The 14,054-nt window shown below is 40.3% G+C and overlaps 1 protein-coding gene across 5 annotated transcripts in view; it reads right to left on the bottom strand.

Moving 5' to 3' along the window:
• Positions 1-4,892: 4,892 nt before the first annotated feature.
• Positions 4,893-14,054, bottom strand: part of LOC129730860 (beta-1,4-mannosyltransferase egh) — a 43,156-nt gene continuing 33,994 nt past the window's right edge. For all 5 annotated transcript variants that reach the window (XM_055690454.1, XM_055690475.1, XM_055690467.1 and 2 more), the window contains exons 2-3: positions 8,272-9,461; positions 4,893-8,200 (exon numbers count right to left, since the gene is read on the bottom strand). In XM_055690454.1, coding sequence (XP_055546429.1) covers positions 7,628-8,200; positions 8,272-9,075 — 1,377 coding nt within the window. In that variant the 5' untranslated portion in view covers positions 9,076-9,461 and the 3' untranslated portion in view covers positions 4,893-7,627. The remainder of the gene's footprint in view (positions 8,201-8,271; positions 9,462-14,054) is intronic.

Below are 14,054 nucleotides of genomic sequence, written 5' to 3'. Positions count from 1 at the left end.
CTGCTCGACCTTTGAACTGAATCCGTGCGAAACCTATGAGCTCAAGACTCGATGTCGAATTCGTACGGCTTTTCAAAACCTAAGTTATCGGCAAACCGTCGAGAAATTCTTTGTTCATTATCAGAGATTGAATCAGACAACAGCTTCGCCATTTTGATGCCTGCACATTTCCACACAAAGTGTTCACACGATATTGCTTCTATAACATTCTGTTTGACGTTGCTAAGTTCACGTAGATGCTACATGATTCACGTAGATGTTATGTAGATGTAGATGTTATGCTATAGCATTACACTCGAAAATCCGTATCCTGTCATGGTATGGTTTTGCTAAAGCCACTGTAGGGCAGGCGTTCAAGAGGTACGTTGCCGTCGGAGTCGCTTTCACAACATCTTCGCTGCTTTTGAATTAGGTAGCTTTTCAACCAGCGTCTGATTAGGCGTTCTGCTACCCTGTATTGCTGTAGAATTCTTTGATTCCTATAGTAGTAGAATTGCGGCCTTGGTCCACGGTCAGACTTTTATCTGCCACTATAGATTTGGTTTAATTGTCCTTGAAATAGCGTAACACCCTTGACTTGCGCTCGATATAATAGATTACAACGATGTGTGTTCAATCGTGAACGATACGAAATAACGTTATACATTCAATGCCAGCGATCCCAGTAAATACTCTTCAACGAACTTGTGGCTCGTTCTCTAACACTCTCAAACGGCTCCCAGCGCTGCTTTGTCATAGCACATTAGTCGCAGAATCCAATCGAATCCAGTTCTTTACAAAACCAAGGGTCATCTCGTGTTTCGCAAGGTTTTTTTTGTTCACACAACATTTATTTGACACGGCACAATACAAATTAATATCTCGTGTTTCGCAAGGTTGTTCAGTGCTTGTTGACCCATACATACAAATTACTACGCTGATATTGGCTTGCCCAGAAGAAACGACATCAAAAGTCAGCACCGACATATTTCATCATAGGTACACCACACCGATCAGTTCACCGTCCTTCTTGAACTCTTCTCAGTCCTGACCATCGCGAGCAGTGAATATTACATCAATATCATCCTGTGTTGTGAGAGCTTCTTGGCCAAGAGTAAATTTTCCCGAAGATACTCCTTTGTTAGACATACCTTGAATTACTCCATCATACTTTCCCACCAGTGTCACGGCATTCTTGGCTACATCGGTAATGAAAGCATCTTTCGTTTTTCGCATAGACAGCAGATGATTTGCATCCTTCACGAGATGATCACTGCATCCTGTGTCTAGGCAGAGCTGGATCTTCCCAGTTTTAGATTACCGTTTACCATGAACGCTACTGCCTTCTTATCGACTGCCGCTATAGCATTTCTTTCTTGTTTCTTAAAACGACAGTTCTTCTGCATGTGCTCGACCTTGCCATAACGATGGCACTTGTCGGCAAACTGCTGCTTCTTCCTACCTCCGGCGTGTCCCGCACCACTCAAGTCATCCTGGCGGTCTGCCCTTTTTCTCTCTTCGGTCAACAGCCGCTGTTTTTTCATCTAAATTATCGAGTGCCGTCACCCGGGGATCATAGCTGCCGCGCAAGGTTAAGAATAGTTAAGCTATCAAGTTACCTTCTTCCATTTCCACTACTGCGGTCTTGAATTGCCGGACAAGATCATCAAATGCAATGAAATGAGCCCGCATGAAGATTCCTTCGAAAATTGGAAAAAATGTCATTACTCAAAAAGCAATGTCGCGAATTGACTTTGTGCAAGCACCTAAAAAATCGCCAACGCTTTCAGGAGGACATCGGAAAATTGAAATCGTGCAGTCAACTGTGAGTCGTGTGATTGAACGTCAATACGAAACTCTGAGCATCGAACGGAAAGAGAAATACGGTCAAAATGGATGCTTCATTAGTGATCAGAATCACAAGCGTGTTGTGCAAGCGTTAACGCGAAATCCCAATGCTACAATCCAGAGAGCCAAGGACCGGGAGAGACTGCAAACGTACAAAGGCTCCAAATTATGTTGAAAATACGGTGAGGAGGTCACAGGCCCGGAAACTGTACACCCAGATGCTGACGAAGCCTTATTGTCTTATCATGGATGATGAGACTTACGTCAAGGTGGACCTCCGGCTAGGCTTTGCAATCCCGGGAACGATTTCCCGGGAAATAGCTTTTCCCGGGATTCCCGGAAACAAAAATATTGATTCCCGGGATCCCGGGATTCCCGAGTTCCGCGAAAAATTTTGTATGATTCACTATAGTTTCTTTTGCAATATTGCAATAAAATTAAATAAACTAAAGTCGCTTTTTACGCGGGGGATGCGTGCCGCGGTAAAAACCGCGTAAAAAACCGCGTAAATTCCGGAATCCGCGTAAAAAAAACCGCGTATATTCCGGAATCCGCGTAAAAAAACCATCGTTAATTTTGCATTTTGAGTGAAGGGGAACCGAAATCCGGGCAAAACAAAAATACCGCGTAAATTCCGGAATCCGCGTAAATAAAAACCGCGTAAATTCCGGAATCCGCGTAAAAAAAACCGCGTGAATTCCGGAATCCGCGAAAAAAAACGCGTAAATTCCGGAATCCGCGTAAAAAGCGACCTTAGTGCACGTCAAACTGGTGCGACCTGAAATAAATCATTTTATAAAACTTGAAGTCAGTATAGTATTTCAACGTAAAAATCATCTTTGCATGTTAATTAGAAAGCCTTCAAATGTTTTAAGCCTGACTCATTTTGACACGTATTGAACTGATTATTTAGTATTCTATCGTTTCCTTCCGGTTCGTCTCGGTCACAGAAAACCACCGAACGGCGTAATAACAAAATAACGTAGTTAATTAACCAAAATTCTTCCTTGAAATCTTACGTTCTAATCAATAATGACATAAATATTATTTTATATATTTAATATATATTTATATATTTAATTTTCCTCTTCTGCAAAAATATGCTACAAAAATCGATCACGATTTTTTATGTTACCTTGAATGTGTTTTGTATTTCATTTGTTTTTCATGCGAATTGAGAATAAAATTTTAACAATTTTTTGTTACCTTTTACTGATCAACCTCATTAAAAATCTCATATTGCTAAAAAAATTGTCTGTTCCCGGTTCCCGGGAATTCCCGGGAAATGCAATTTTTTATTCCCGTTTCCCTTGAAATCGAATCCCGGGAATATTGCAAACCCTACTTCCGGCAGCTTCCGGGGCTACTGTATTCACTGCCCAACACAAGTTGGATGTCCGGAGAAAGTAAGAAAACAGAAACTTTCGAAGTTTACCTAGAAATAGCTGATTTGGCAAGCGATCTGCTCATGTGGTAAAAGGAGTGCGCCGTTCGTGACTACCGCGACTCTAAACGGGGAGATCTACCTGAAAGTGTCTAAAAAAGCGTCTGCTTTCTCTGACCTACGATCATCTGGCCGGATCTAGCTTCGTGCCACCATTCAAATCATGTCCTGTCCAGTGGTCACTATCGTACCCAAGGGCATGAACCCTTCCACCCTCCCCAACCAACGCACTACGAAAGCATTCCAAGGAGGTCAAATCTGAAGGGGACCTGAAGATAAAGTGGGTTTTCGTACAGAAAAAGCTGCAACCAGATGTTGTACGAAACCTAATCGTTGGAGTTAAGCGTAAGGTGCGTGCCTACGGTTATGGCGTTGAATGAAGTAAATATACCAAAAGCTTACTAATGGGTTATATTTCATTGTGTGACAGTTTGAAAAGGATCGGTCAACTAGGTAATTACATCGTTTCTTCATGATGCAATTTGATGTGAGACACCCTTTATACTGCATCAGTAAGACCTTCGAAACGCTCATTCATGGAGCACTGTATGATGCTGTGTGTTGTTGGTCTCGTAATTTCCACACGGATTGGTCCATCATCACTCCCTAACCACGAACTTGCTACATAAATACATTGATTTGAGAGATTGAGCTACGCAAATCAAGTTAACTCCATCTACATCGACTTTGCAAAAATATTCGACACGGTACTCACGTGCGTGCCTGCGACAAACTAAGGGCGTTGGGTCTCCCAGATTGGCTGGCTGAATTGATCCGTTCTTACTTAACCAATCGATAAGCTTTCGTGAAATTACATTCAACTTTTTCGGAGTGTTTCAATCACCTCGGGCGTTCCACAAGGCAGTGTCGCTGATCTTCGTTATGTTCGCAGACGACCTGAAAATGTTTGTTTGGCTCTCCAGCGTGACATAGACAATCTACTACAGTGGTGTAACGAAAATGTAATAAGAGTAAATGTCAAGAAATCTTGTCGCTGTACCACCATTGATCACCCTGTAATCAACTCCAATAGAATATGTTTCCTCCATCACCGATTTAGAGGTTACGCTAGAGTCCAAACTGAGGTTCAACGACCATCTAGAATTAATTTCATGAGCACATGCTGTTCTTAAATTCATCCGTCAATGCGCTTGGCATTTCATTTTGACAGTCCATCACCATCTAACGTCACGAAACCGGCTACCCTGAGGCGTGATGTTAACCTTCAAGGACGGAACGTGTAATTAGATTCGCTGGAAGACCATGTTCAGACATAAACCGCCATAACTCTTTTCTCTTAACTGAATCGTACGCTACCCTAAAGTCTATGACAGATGGTCAGTCTGCAAGTTGAATTCTCAAAATTTATCGAGAATTGGACGGAAAGGGGTAACATTCAGTCCGTAGTGACCTTCTCGAAAATCACACGGCCTATCTGTGAAAAAGGATTTTTTATACGGTATTGAGAAGATTTATACCTTGATAGTTGCTTCAGTCGAAGCAGTTTTTTTTTCTTTTGTTAAATCGGACATATGAGACGATCCAACCAGTTCGAGAGGACAGGGCACAAACACTACCTCATGGTTCTTTTGATTCCATCTAGATCAAACACAAGTCTGTGTAATGTTGAATCGCATTATTTTATTAATAATTTTACCGCCGGTTCCATTACAGTTAGGTAGATCATAAATAACGTTTGCATGTTCTGTGTTGTTAGCTTTTTTTGCTAGATTGTTGCGACTGCTTTCAATGTTTTGTTCTTATACTTGTATTTGTTCATATCAAATGGCTGTCCCTATAGAAAAATGTATAGAAACAGTCCCCTTCATTAGGAAGCTGTTTAAAACTTTACCGACCTTGAAATTACTTTTTAGCGTTGTGTGTTTTACTTCTATATTATTTTGCTGAAGAGTGTTTTTTTTTTTGCTATAACCAATAGTATAATTTTAAATATTTTCTAATTTAAATGCTGCTTACTTTTTGAAGATTTTTGTTTGGTTTTCCGTTTTTCTTATTATTTTAATCATTCATCTGCCATTACTAGTTTTATCTTGTTAATAGGTAGTGAACAACGTTTGTGGACGTGGATGTTTATTCTGTTCATGATTTCGTTCTAATATGAGTAATTTGTTCTGTTATCATCGTTCTAAATAAAAAGCTACGTTCTCGGCGCCTAATCTGAACAAGCGTTCTATCTTAATAAATTGTGATCCAAGTTGTGATTTCTACGAAACAGTAACAGTTTGTGATAATCCCTTCCATCATGCTTTTGACGATTGAAATTATTGCAAAACAACAACTGATTGTTCAGTTTTTTTTTGTTACGTTTAGTTATTTAGGGGTTCCTGATAAACCCACAATGATTTAGTTTTAATTTGCGGAAAATTGCAATACAAACGAAAAGCTTTATAATGTACATCTCTGTAATGCTAATATTTTCACACGTTCAGAGAACACAGTTCTCAAATATAATGTACACTTAAAATGCTAATTATGGTAAACAGTTATACACGAAATAAACAGTTAAAATAAATTACAAACCTTGAAAATCTCATTAGCGTTTTCTCCCTCCAGCATATCGCATTATCCCTAAACATTACAATACTCTACATTGAAAAAAGGGAAAGTCACTCATCACGGATGTGTGCTAAACTTGGTCCATATTTGTGATTAAGTCGAAAATCACTGGTAGTATCAACGAACTGAAGTTTTTCAATGCGTTTGACCTATACAACGGAAACGTACCTTTTAAACGGGTCTACTACGAAAGGCTGAAACTCAAAAGGCTGAAACACGAAAGGCTGAAATTCGAAAGGCTGAAATCACGAAAGGCTGAAAACTACATAAGGCTGAAAACACGAAAGGCTGAATCACGAAAAGCTGAAAATCATAAGGCTGAAATTCACAAAGTTTATTTCTAAAAGAACACTCGCGGCCTACGGCCGACTCGATTGTCCGAGATGTATGCTGTCCTTACTCGCTATCGCTCGTTCGGACTAAACTAGAGGATCACCCCTACGAGTCAGTAGACCTAGGAAAACGAACGAACCTATACAGAGGTGATTTCTGCGGGGGCTGCCCCCCCGCAGTGGCCGGCGCTTCCGACGGCGGATCGCCGGCGCACACTCGCGGCCTTCGGCCGTCTCGCCTTGAATCATCTAGGAAACGTGTACAAGAGTCAAGTGTGTATAGATTCAAATGTTGCCGAAAATTAATTTTCCATTGCACAAACCAATTAATACTCAAACATTGAACTCTGTCACTTAATAAAGGTTTGTTATCCATGTCTCCGAATTTTTCAACGATTATGATTCAAGTTACAAAAGTTTCAGCCTTCCATGTTTCAGCCTTTCGTTCATTCAGCCTTTTGTGGTTTCAGCCTTTTGTGCATTCAGCCTTTCGTTATGAAACATACTTTTCAGCCTTTCGAGTTTCAGCCTTTCGGGTTTCAGTCTTTCGTTACTAACCCCTTTTAAACCACGTTGAGGATGAAATTATGATTCCTACCGTTTTTGTAAGTTGAAAAAGAAGAACTTATATCTGATCAGAACGTTCACGCACTCAGCGTTTAGCAGTAAAATTGGTAAATCATAACAAAAAAATAAATCGTTGAACATAAATAGTTATATTCTTGAAACTTTTCATCTATCGGATGCTTTTCTACGTACTTTTCTGTGTAAATAACTTGAAAATGTAAACTACAAGACATGTTACACGAATATAAACTCGAGAGCTAGCATTAGAACACCTTGATGAGTAACGCACCCTTATTATCAGCAAGTTGCATGCAAACAAACACTTGATCGCGCATATAACATAAACTTGTAGGTTCGATGAGCGTATACCAGGCGCCCTAATTCTGCGCGGCTCTTAATTCTTCGCACTTAGTATCAAAATGTTTATGCTGTTTACTAAAAAAGGAAACATAAGCAGAAAGTTAACAGTTAATACATAGAAAATCACTTCCAAACATCATTTTTGAAAATCTGCTTTTAATTGATATTTTTTTAACATTTTAATATGAAGTGCGCAGAAGTAAGAACCGCGCAAAAATAGGGCGCTTCACGGTACAACAAACAAAATTACAAGAGTTCCCTATGAACGCGCACGCAATACTACTAAACTTTTACCACGGTAATTCAGAGAAAATACTGAATCATATCAAATTTACAGGTAATAATAACAACAGCTAACCTGCCAAACTTACCACTAAGACGAAAGAAAAACTGTAAAGCCTAGGTTTTGAAAATAATACAGCTAGCTCCTATCGTCAGATAGTGAATAAAGTATTTCGTCGGCTTTTTCCTAAAACCTGACCAGAAATAATGGAGGCAGAACAGCATCGCCAGAGTCTCGTTAAACGGTAACGAGTGCACGAACATCTTTTTGCACCACGTAGAACTTGTGCTTTTTTCCAACGAGGCCCCAGATGACGGCAACATTCTCGATGATAACATTGATCGGGATCGTGCACAGTGCCCCCAGGACGCACGCAAGGAACTTAACCACTCCGAAACGGTAAAGGGAGAACGATTTTATCACTCCGAAGACGTACATATAGATGTTGAACCCGGCGATAAAAGCACACAGAAAGTCCACCGTATTCGGGCATGGAATCGGATACAAACCGGCGAAAATCATGTTCGAAGTGGACAGTGGCATCGTGACCCACGAGTACACACTAATGCCGAGCAGCAGCTTGTTCCGCACTGGGATCGTGTTCGAATGCACTACTAACAAAATCCCCTGGAGCCAACGCTTCCGCTGTTGCAGGAAGTCTAGCAACGTAAATGGTGACTTTTCGTACATTTCACCCTCGATGAAATTGAAGCTATATCCCTTGGCGAACGCTCGCATAGCAAAGAAGCAATCCTCGGCAACTGAACCATCGATTCCGTTGTCAAATGAAACCTCCTTCTCGGCGTGGACCTGTAATGTAAGCACAGAACAAAGATCGATTCGGTTTTCTAGAATGATATCTATCAACAGCCGCAACAAACCTGAGTAACGACGTAACTGCCCTTCCAGCTGAAGAACGGCTTGTGAAACATTTTGAACTGCAGTCGCAGTTTACCCATGTCATCAGAAACGCGGAAGCTGTCAGCTAGCGTCGTCAGCCAATTGACCACATTCTCATTGGCGTACGTAATCAAACCCTGGCCGAAAGGATGCTTTCCATCTAGAACGAAATTGATGATGCCTCGCACGCTATTCTCGGTAAGCAATGTTTCCTCGTCTAGATGCACCACCCAGTCATTGTTGTTAAGTACATTCACTGTATCCTCCAGGCAGTACTGCAGGGCGCGCGATTTAAACATGGCACCGGTTTTAGTTTTGTAATCCTTCGGGACTACGATCTCCCGAGTGCGGCGATGTTTGACCAGATTCACTGCCTTATCAGTAACAACTTCGATCAGGAAGTTTTCCAGTCCGGTATCCAAACATGTATTCATGTTACGCATCACATTCGATTTGACTAGATCTGGATAGTCGCCTCGGGTTACAACCCGAATGCAGATGAAGGGTGCCAACAAAGGCGACCCTTTCAGCACTACCTTTTCAGGGAAGGCATTATAAAACACTAGTCCGAAGAAATTGAATAACACCTGTGGTAACGTCAGGAACGTGAGCAACCGTAGTGTGTATAACAGCAGCGTTGGTATCGTGCCATATTCCTCCCAAGGGTCGACCGACACAAAGCTATTTTCGTTTACTTTGATACCTCCCGAAAATACTTCAAACAGAACAAGTAACGTGATAAGCAGCACACAATGCAGCAAATGCTTGGAGGTAGAGTTCAGCATCTTATGTTCTACGGTATCCGGTAACCTGCAGTGTTGTCGCTTGACCACGTCCTTGCTATACTTCTAATCACTTTTACGCTACCTAAATGTATTTCGTCACGAGCAACTTTGCTGAGATTTCACCTGTTATCACTTATCAGTTCGTTTCACTATTAACCTAAAGCTAGCTTTTCATTCTATATCTATAACGACACCGGTTGCACCAAGGTAATCGAAATTGCTCGAGAGTAGTACTCAGGTTTTGTACGCAGTCATATCCGCTGGTGGAGTACGCTGCGATGATGGCTCCTTCCACTGAAGCATTGCGTCCTGTCACGTTACCTATCGCCACATTGCGCGCTCGATGGACGCTATTGTCTATCTATAAGTGGGCTGTGTAGATTCACCTGTGGGTAAATAAGAAAAAAAAGAAAACACTCAATTAAATAAACGTTGGGTAAAGAACAATCAGCTGATAAGATAGATCAAATATATTTTTTTTTATATTAGATTTGACTTGAGATGACGACCGCTTTGATTATTATTGCATCCTACGTCTTGGGTAATTTCATCAGTGATAAGAACGAAGTGTCAGCTGAAACCAGTTGCAATGAAGTCATCGCTAAAGCTGCAGCAATGAATGGTATTACTAGGAATGTTAGATTGTAGTACGATTACAGTTTATCAAGTTACATGTGAATCACTCAAGCCGGGCCTGCGTTGTGACATACTGGAATGAATGAAAAAGCGTAGCAATAAACACTCGGTGTACAATCGTTGTTCTTTTGCGTTCCACAAATTTGCAGAGCACGTTAATCGTACTTTAGCGCAGAAAAATAATCTTGGTTTGAATAAATTTTATCGCAGCTGTGTTCAACCTGCTGCAATGGCAAAAATAATCAATCGACCTTGCTAATTAGAAGTGCTTATCGAACAGGGTTTAGAAGAGCTTTCTATTGAGATACTGAAATAATTTAGGACCAAAACAATTTGTATAGACCAAAAATTTCGATGCTAAGCATTTTCACTCGCTTTATGAGCTAATTGCGCTTCATTTAGCCTCACATTTTTCAGTACTCGTTCATTTTCGCATTTCAAAAATACTACCTTACTTCAAAAAATTGAAAAAGCAATGGCGGCATCCATAAATTACGTAACGCTTACAGGGGGAGGGGTATCCACAAGGGTGCAGAAGGAATTGTGCATGATTTTAAAAATAAACATAAAAATAATCAAATATTTTTCGTGTAAATAAAATCACAATCAATAAAATCATCAATACAACAGGGATCATGGAGGCAGGAGCTGAAAAAGAGTAGGAAGCCAGTGGTCTCGCCTTAGGTGTCTGGCAAACTAGGCTGATAAAGACTCCGATGCAGACCATCTAGGAAACAACGCGGTGGACAACTTGTTTCCGGTAATCATAATTGACGAAAACTGGATGCCAATTTTTCATGATTCATAAAATCTAATTTTGATATCTTGATTTGAACAAAAAATAACTTTCGAATAAAGAAATGAACTCAACAACCTAAGTTAAATAACAGTCCGAATTTTAAATTTTACCGATTGGCAGTGTTACGTATTTTTTATGGGTGAGGTAGGGTTCAAAAAAATGTTTTTTTTTGCATTACGTAATTAATGGATGTCTTATCTTATCTAGTGTTCTACAACTAAGCTATAGGTAACTAGTAAAAATGGAAAGCTCCGAACCGCTATAAAAGTATGATAAAGGGTGTCCCATATCGAATTGCATCTCGGTAAAAACGCTGTTGAAAGTTACCTATTGGGTATTTTGTCTTGAAAATTTGGGTAGAAGTGGTTTGGATCGGTTTTTATCGCTGTTAGTTTTCTGAAAATTGGAGAAATGCCGTTCCAGAAAAGTAACATCACCGTTGAATGCACAATTCCGAGTTGTTTTTCGATGTCCCGATGAGAGCGTTGACGATTTTACAGGAGCTTGCGTGGTAAGTAATATGAGAATGACTTCTTACTAGGGTTACCATTTGGTCGGAGTTAAAAATCAGGACAACTTTTTCCGGTACAAATTTGATCAGAGGTGTCTTCTATTTTTGAGGTATCATTAAATAAAACACGTGATTTGAGGTTACATTCCAAAATACGCCACTCATTTATTTATTTGAAGTATTTCTCGGACGATACAATTTTGTAACTTTGATTCATTAGGCGTTAGCAGATACCTAAACAGTGCAATAGCGTAAACTGTTTAAAATCGGGTCCTGAAGTTTTACACGGTTTTTTGATTTTTATATATCAGTAGAAAGAGCGCAATTTTCTGAACAAAACATGATTTTTAAAATATGTTTATCGTTGTCCTTCGATTTTTAAATGAAGAATAACAAACTGCTCGAAATACCTTAAATGTCAATTCTCCCATATACCGTACGTGTGCGAAATGTCATTTAAGACATTTCGAGCAGTTTTTTATTCTTCATTTTAAAATCGAAGGAAAACGATAAATATTTTTTATTTAAATCACGTTTTTCTCAGAAAACGCGGCTTTTTCAAATGATATATAAAAACTGATATCCAGCCTTTTACGCGCCATAATGGCGGACGCTGAAATGCAAAGTTCGTATTAAATCATCCACCCTTTTGACAACTCTGCTCATGTCAATTTGAAGTCTTCACGTATTTTATCAAAAGAGAAATAAATCTGGTAAGATTTGTATTGCCAATTCCTCAGAAATCCCCAAAAGTGACGTAAGCAGAGAGGTTCGCATATTACGAACACGCATCATAGCCATTATGGTGCGAAAAAAGCTGGATTGCTTTAGAACCCAAAAGTCAGATAGTTGAGGGTTGTAATAACTAGACAATTTTTCTCGACAAAATTCAACCAAAGAAAAAAAATCGTTCAAAATGAGTCCGTTCCGTTCCGGAGTCAAAGTAAAAGTACTAAACAATCTTCAACATTTCTGAACATCCGGCATCATACAGAAAAATCAGGACAAATGCTAAAATATGAAAAATAAATCAGGACGCTTCAGGATCTCAAAATCAGGACATGTCCTGCTAAATCAGGACGGATGGTATCCATACTTCTTACAAACCGAAGGAAATTGTAAATGTGATGCGATGTTGGCGTGTTGTCCACTAACGAAGAGCCTAGAGCTGTGGCCCTCCTATAATTCTTACAGTTTCTTACAAGATCTTCCAGTTTTTCTTAATGACTATGAAGCCAATACAATCGAAGAAATGTGCAACTTATTCACGAAGTTTTTTGCCGGTGTTTTTCTCCAAGAATCGATTTCCACTCAGCTGATCGATACTGCTTTGGCTGACGTCCCGCCTGATATTTTGGACATTGGCAACAGATTCTCTGAACGTGACATTATTGAGGCAATCAAAAAAATTAAACTCTCAAGTGCTGTTGAACCAGATGGCATTCCGTCTGATTTTAATAAAGTGCGCCGAATCACTCAGTTTCCCACTCACCGTTATCTACAATCGTTCGATAAAAGAATCTATATTTCCTACACTGTGGCAAGAGTTGTTTATGTTTCCTGTCCACAAAAAAGGAGACAAACGTAATGTGGCCAATTACCGCGAAACTACATCGCTTTGCACAGGTTCCAAACTACTTGAGATTCTGGTAGGAGACATCATATTTTCTGCTTTCGAATCATACATATCACCGGATCAACATGGATTCTTTCCTGGGTGTTCTATTGACACGAATCTTGTTCAGTTTACGTCATATTGCCCGAAGAACTTCGAAAATGGTGATCAAATCGACACAGTATATACTGATTTAAAGGCCGCCTTGACCGTGTTGACCATCGAATACTGATTGCAAAACTGGACCGCTTAGGAGCCCCATCATTTCTCATACGTTGGCTTGAATCATATCTGGTTAACCGTCGCCTTTGCGTGAAGCTTCCTGCGGCGAAATTCGATTATTTCACAAACAGCTCTGGCGTTCCCCAAGGTCCCACCTTGGTCCTTTATTATTCTCGTTATTTTTCAACGACATATCCCGCTTGCTTCCACCTGGAGCTAGTTTAGTGTACACTGACGACTTGAAAATACACTAAAGTCGCTTTCTACGCGGGGGATACGTGCCGCGTAAAAAAACCGCGTAAATTTCGGAATCCGCGTAAAAAAACCGCGTAAATTCCGGAATCCGCGTAAAAAACCGCGTAAATTCCGGAATCCGCGTAAATTCCGGAATCCGCGTAAAAAAAATCATCGTTAATTTTGCATTCCGAGTGAAGGGAAACCGAAATCCGGGCAAAAAAAATACCGCGTAAATTCCGGAATCCGCGTAAAAAAAACCGCGTAAATTCCGGAATCCGCGTAAAAAACCGCGTAAATTCCGGAATCCGCGTAAACAAAAAACCGCGTAAATTCCGGAATCCGCGTAAAAAAAGCGTAAATTACGGCATCCGCGTAAAAAAAACGCGTAAAAAGCGACCTTAGTGTATATCTAATAATATGGAACATTGAAGACTGCAAGGAACTTCAGCGGGTGATCGATCTCTTTCAAGACTGGTGCCTGAGAAACCGCATGACTATCAGCGCGCAAAAATGTTGTATTATATCGTTTACCCGTAAAAATGCACCAATCATATGGAATTACCAAATCTGTGGCACTACACTTGAGGGTGTAGATTCAGTGAAGGATTCGGGGGGTCATCCTGGACACAAGTCTCACTTTTCGCGATCATTATTCAAACGTAATTGCAGAAGCAAATCGCAATCTAGGATTTATCATGCGGACTACGAAAGATTTAACCGACCCATACAGTTTGCGATCACTGTACTATTTATTTGTACCATCATCCCTCGAGACAGCACGTGTAGTATGGAGTCCTTATACGGATCTTTGGATCTCCCGGTTCGAAGCTGCCCAGAAAAAATTCACGAGATTTGCCCTTAGACTGCTTCCGTGGAACAATGCAGCCCACATACCGCATTACGACATCCGGTGCAGGCTTCTTGGAATGGAAACACTTTGCGGCAGGCGTGACTCCATC

This window comes from Wyeomyia smithii, chromosome 1, assembly GCF_029784165.1.
Source record: "Wyeomyia smithii strain HCP4-BCI-WySm-NY-G18 chromosome 1, ASM2978416v1, whole genome shotgun sequence".
In the NCBI taxonomy this organism is placed as follows: Eukaryota; Metazoa; Arthropoda; class Insecta; order Diptera; family Culicidae; genus Wyeomyia; species Wyeomyia smithii.
The sequence above is the reverse complement of the archived record's forward strand: the minus strand, read 5'-3'. Positions and strand labels throughout refer to the sequence as shown.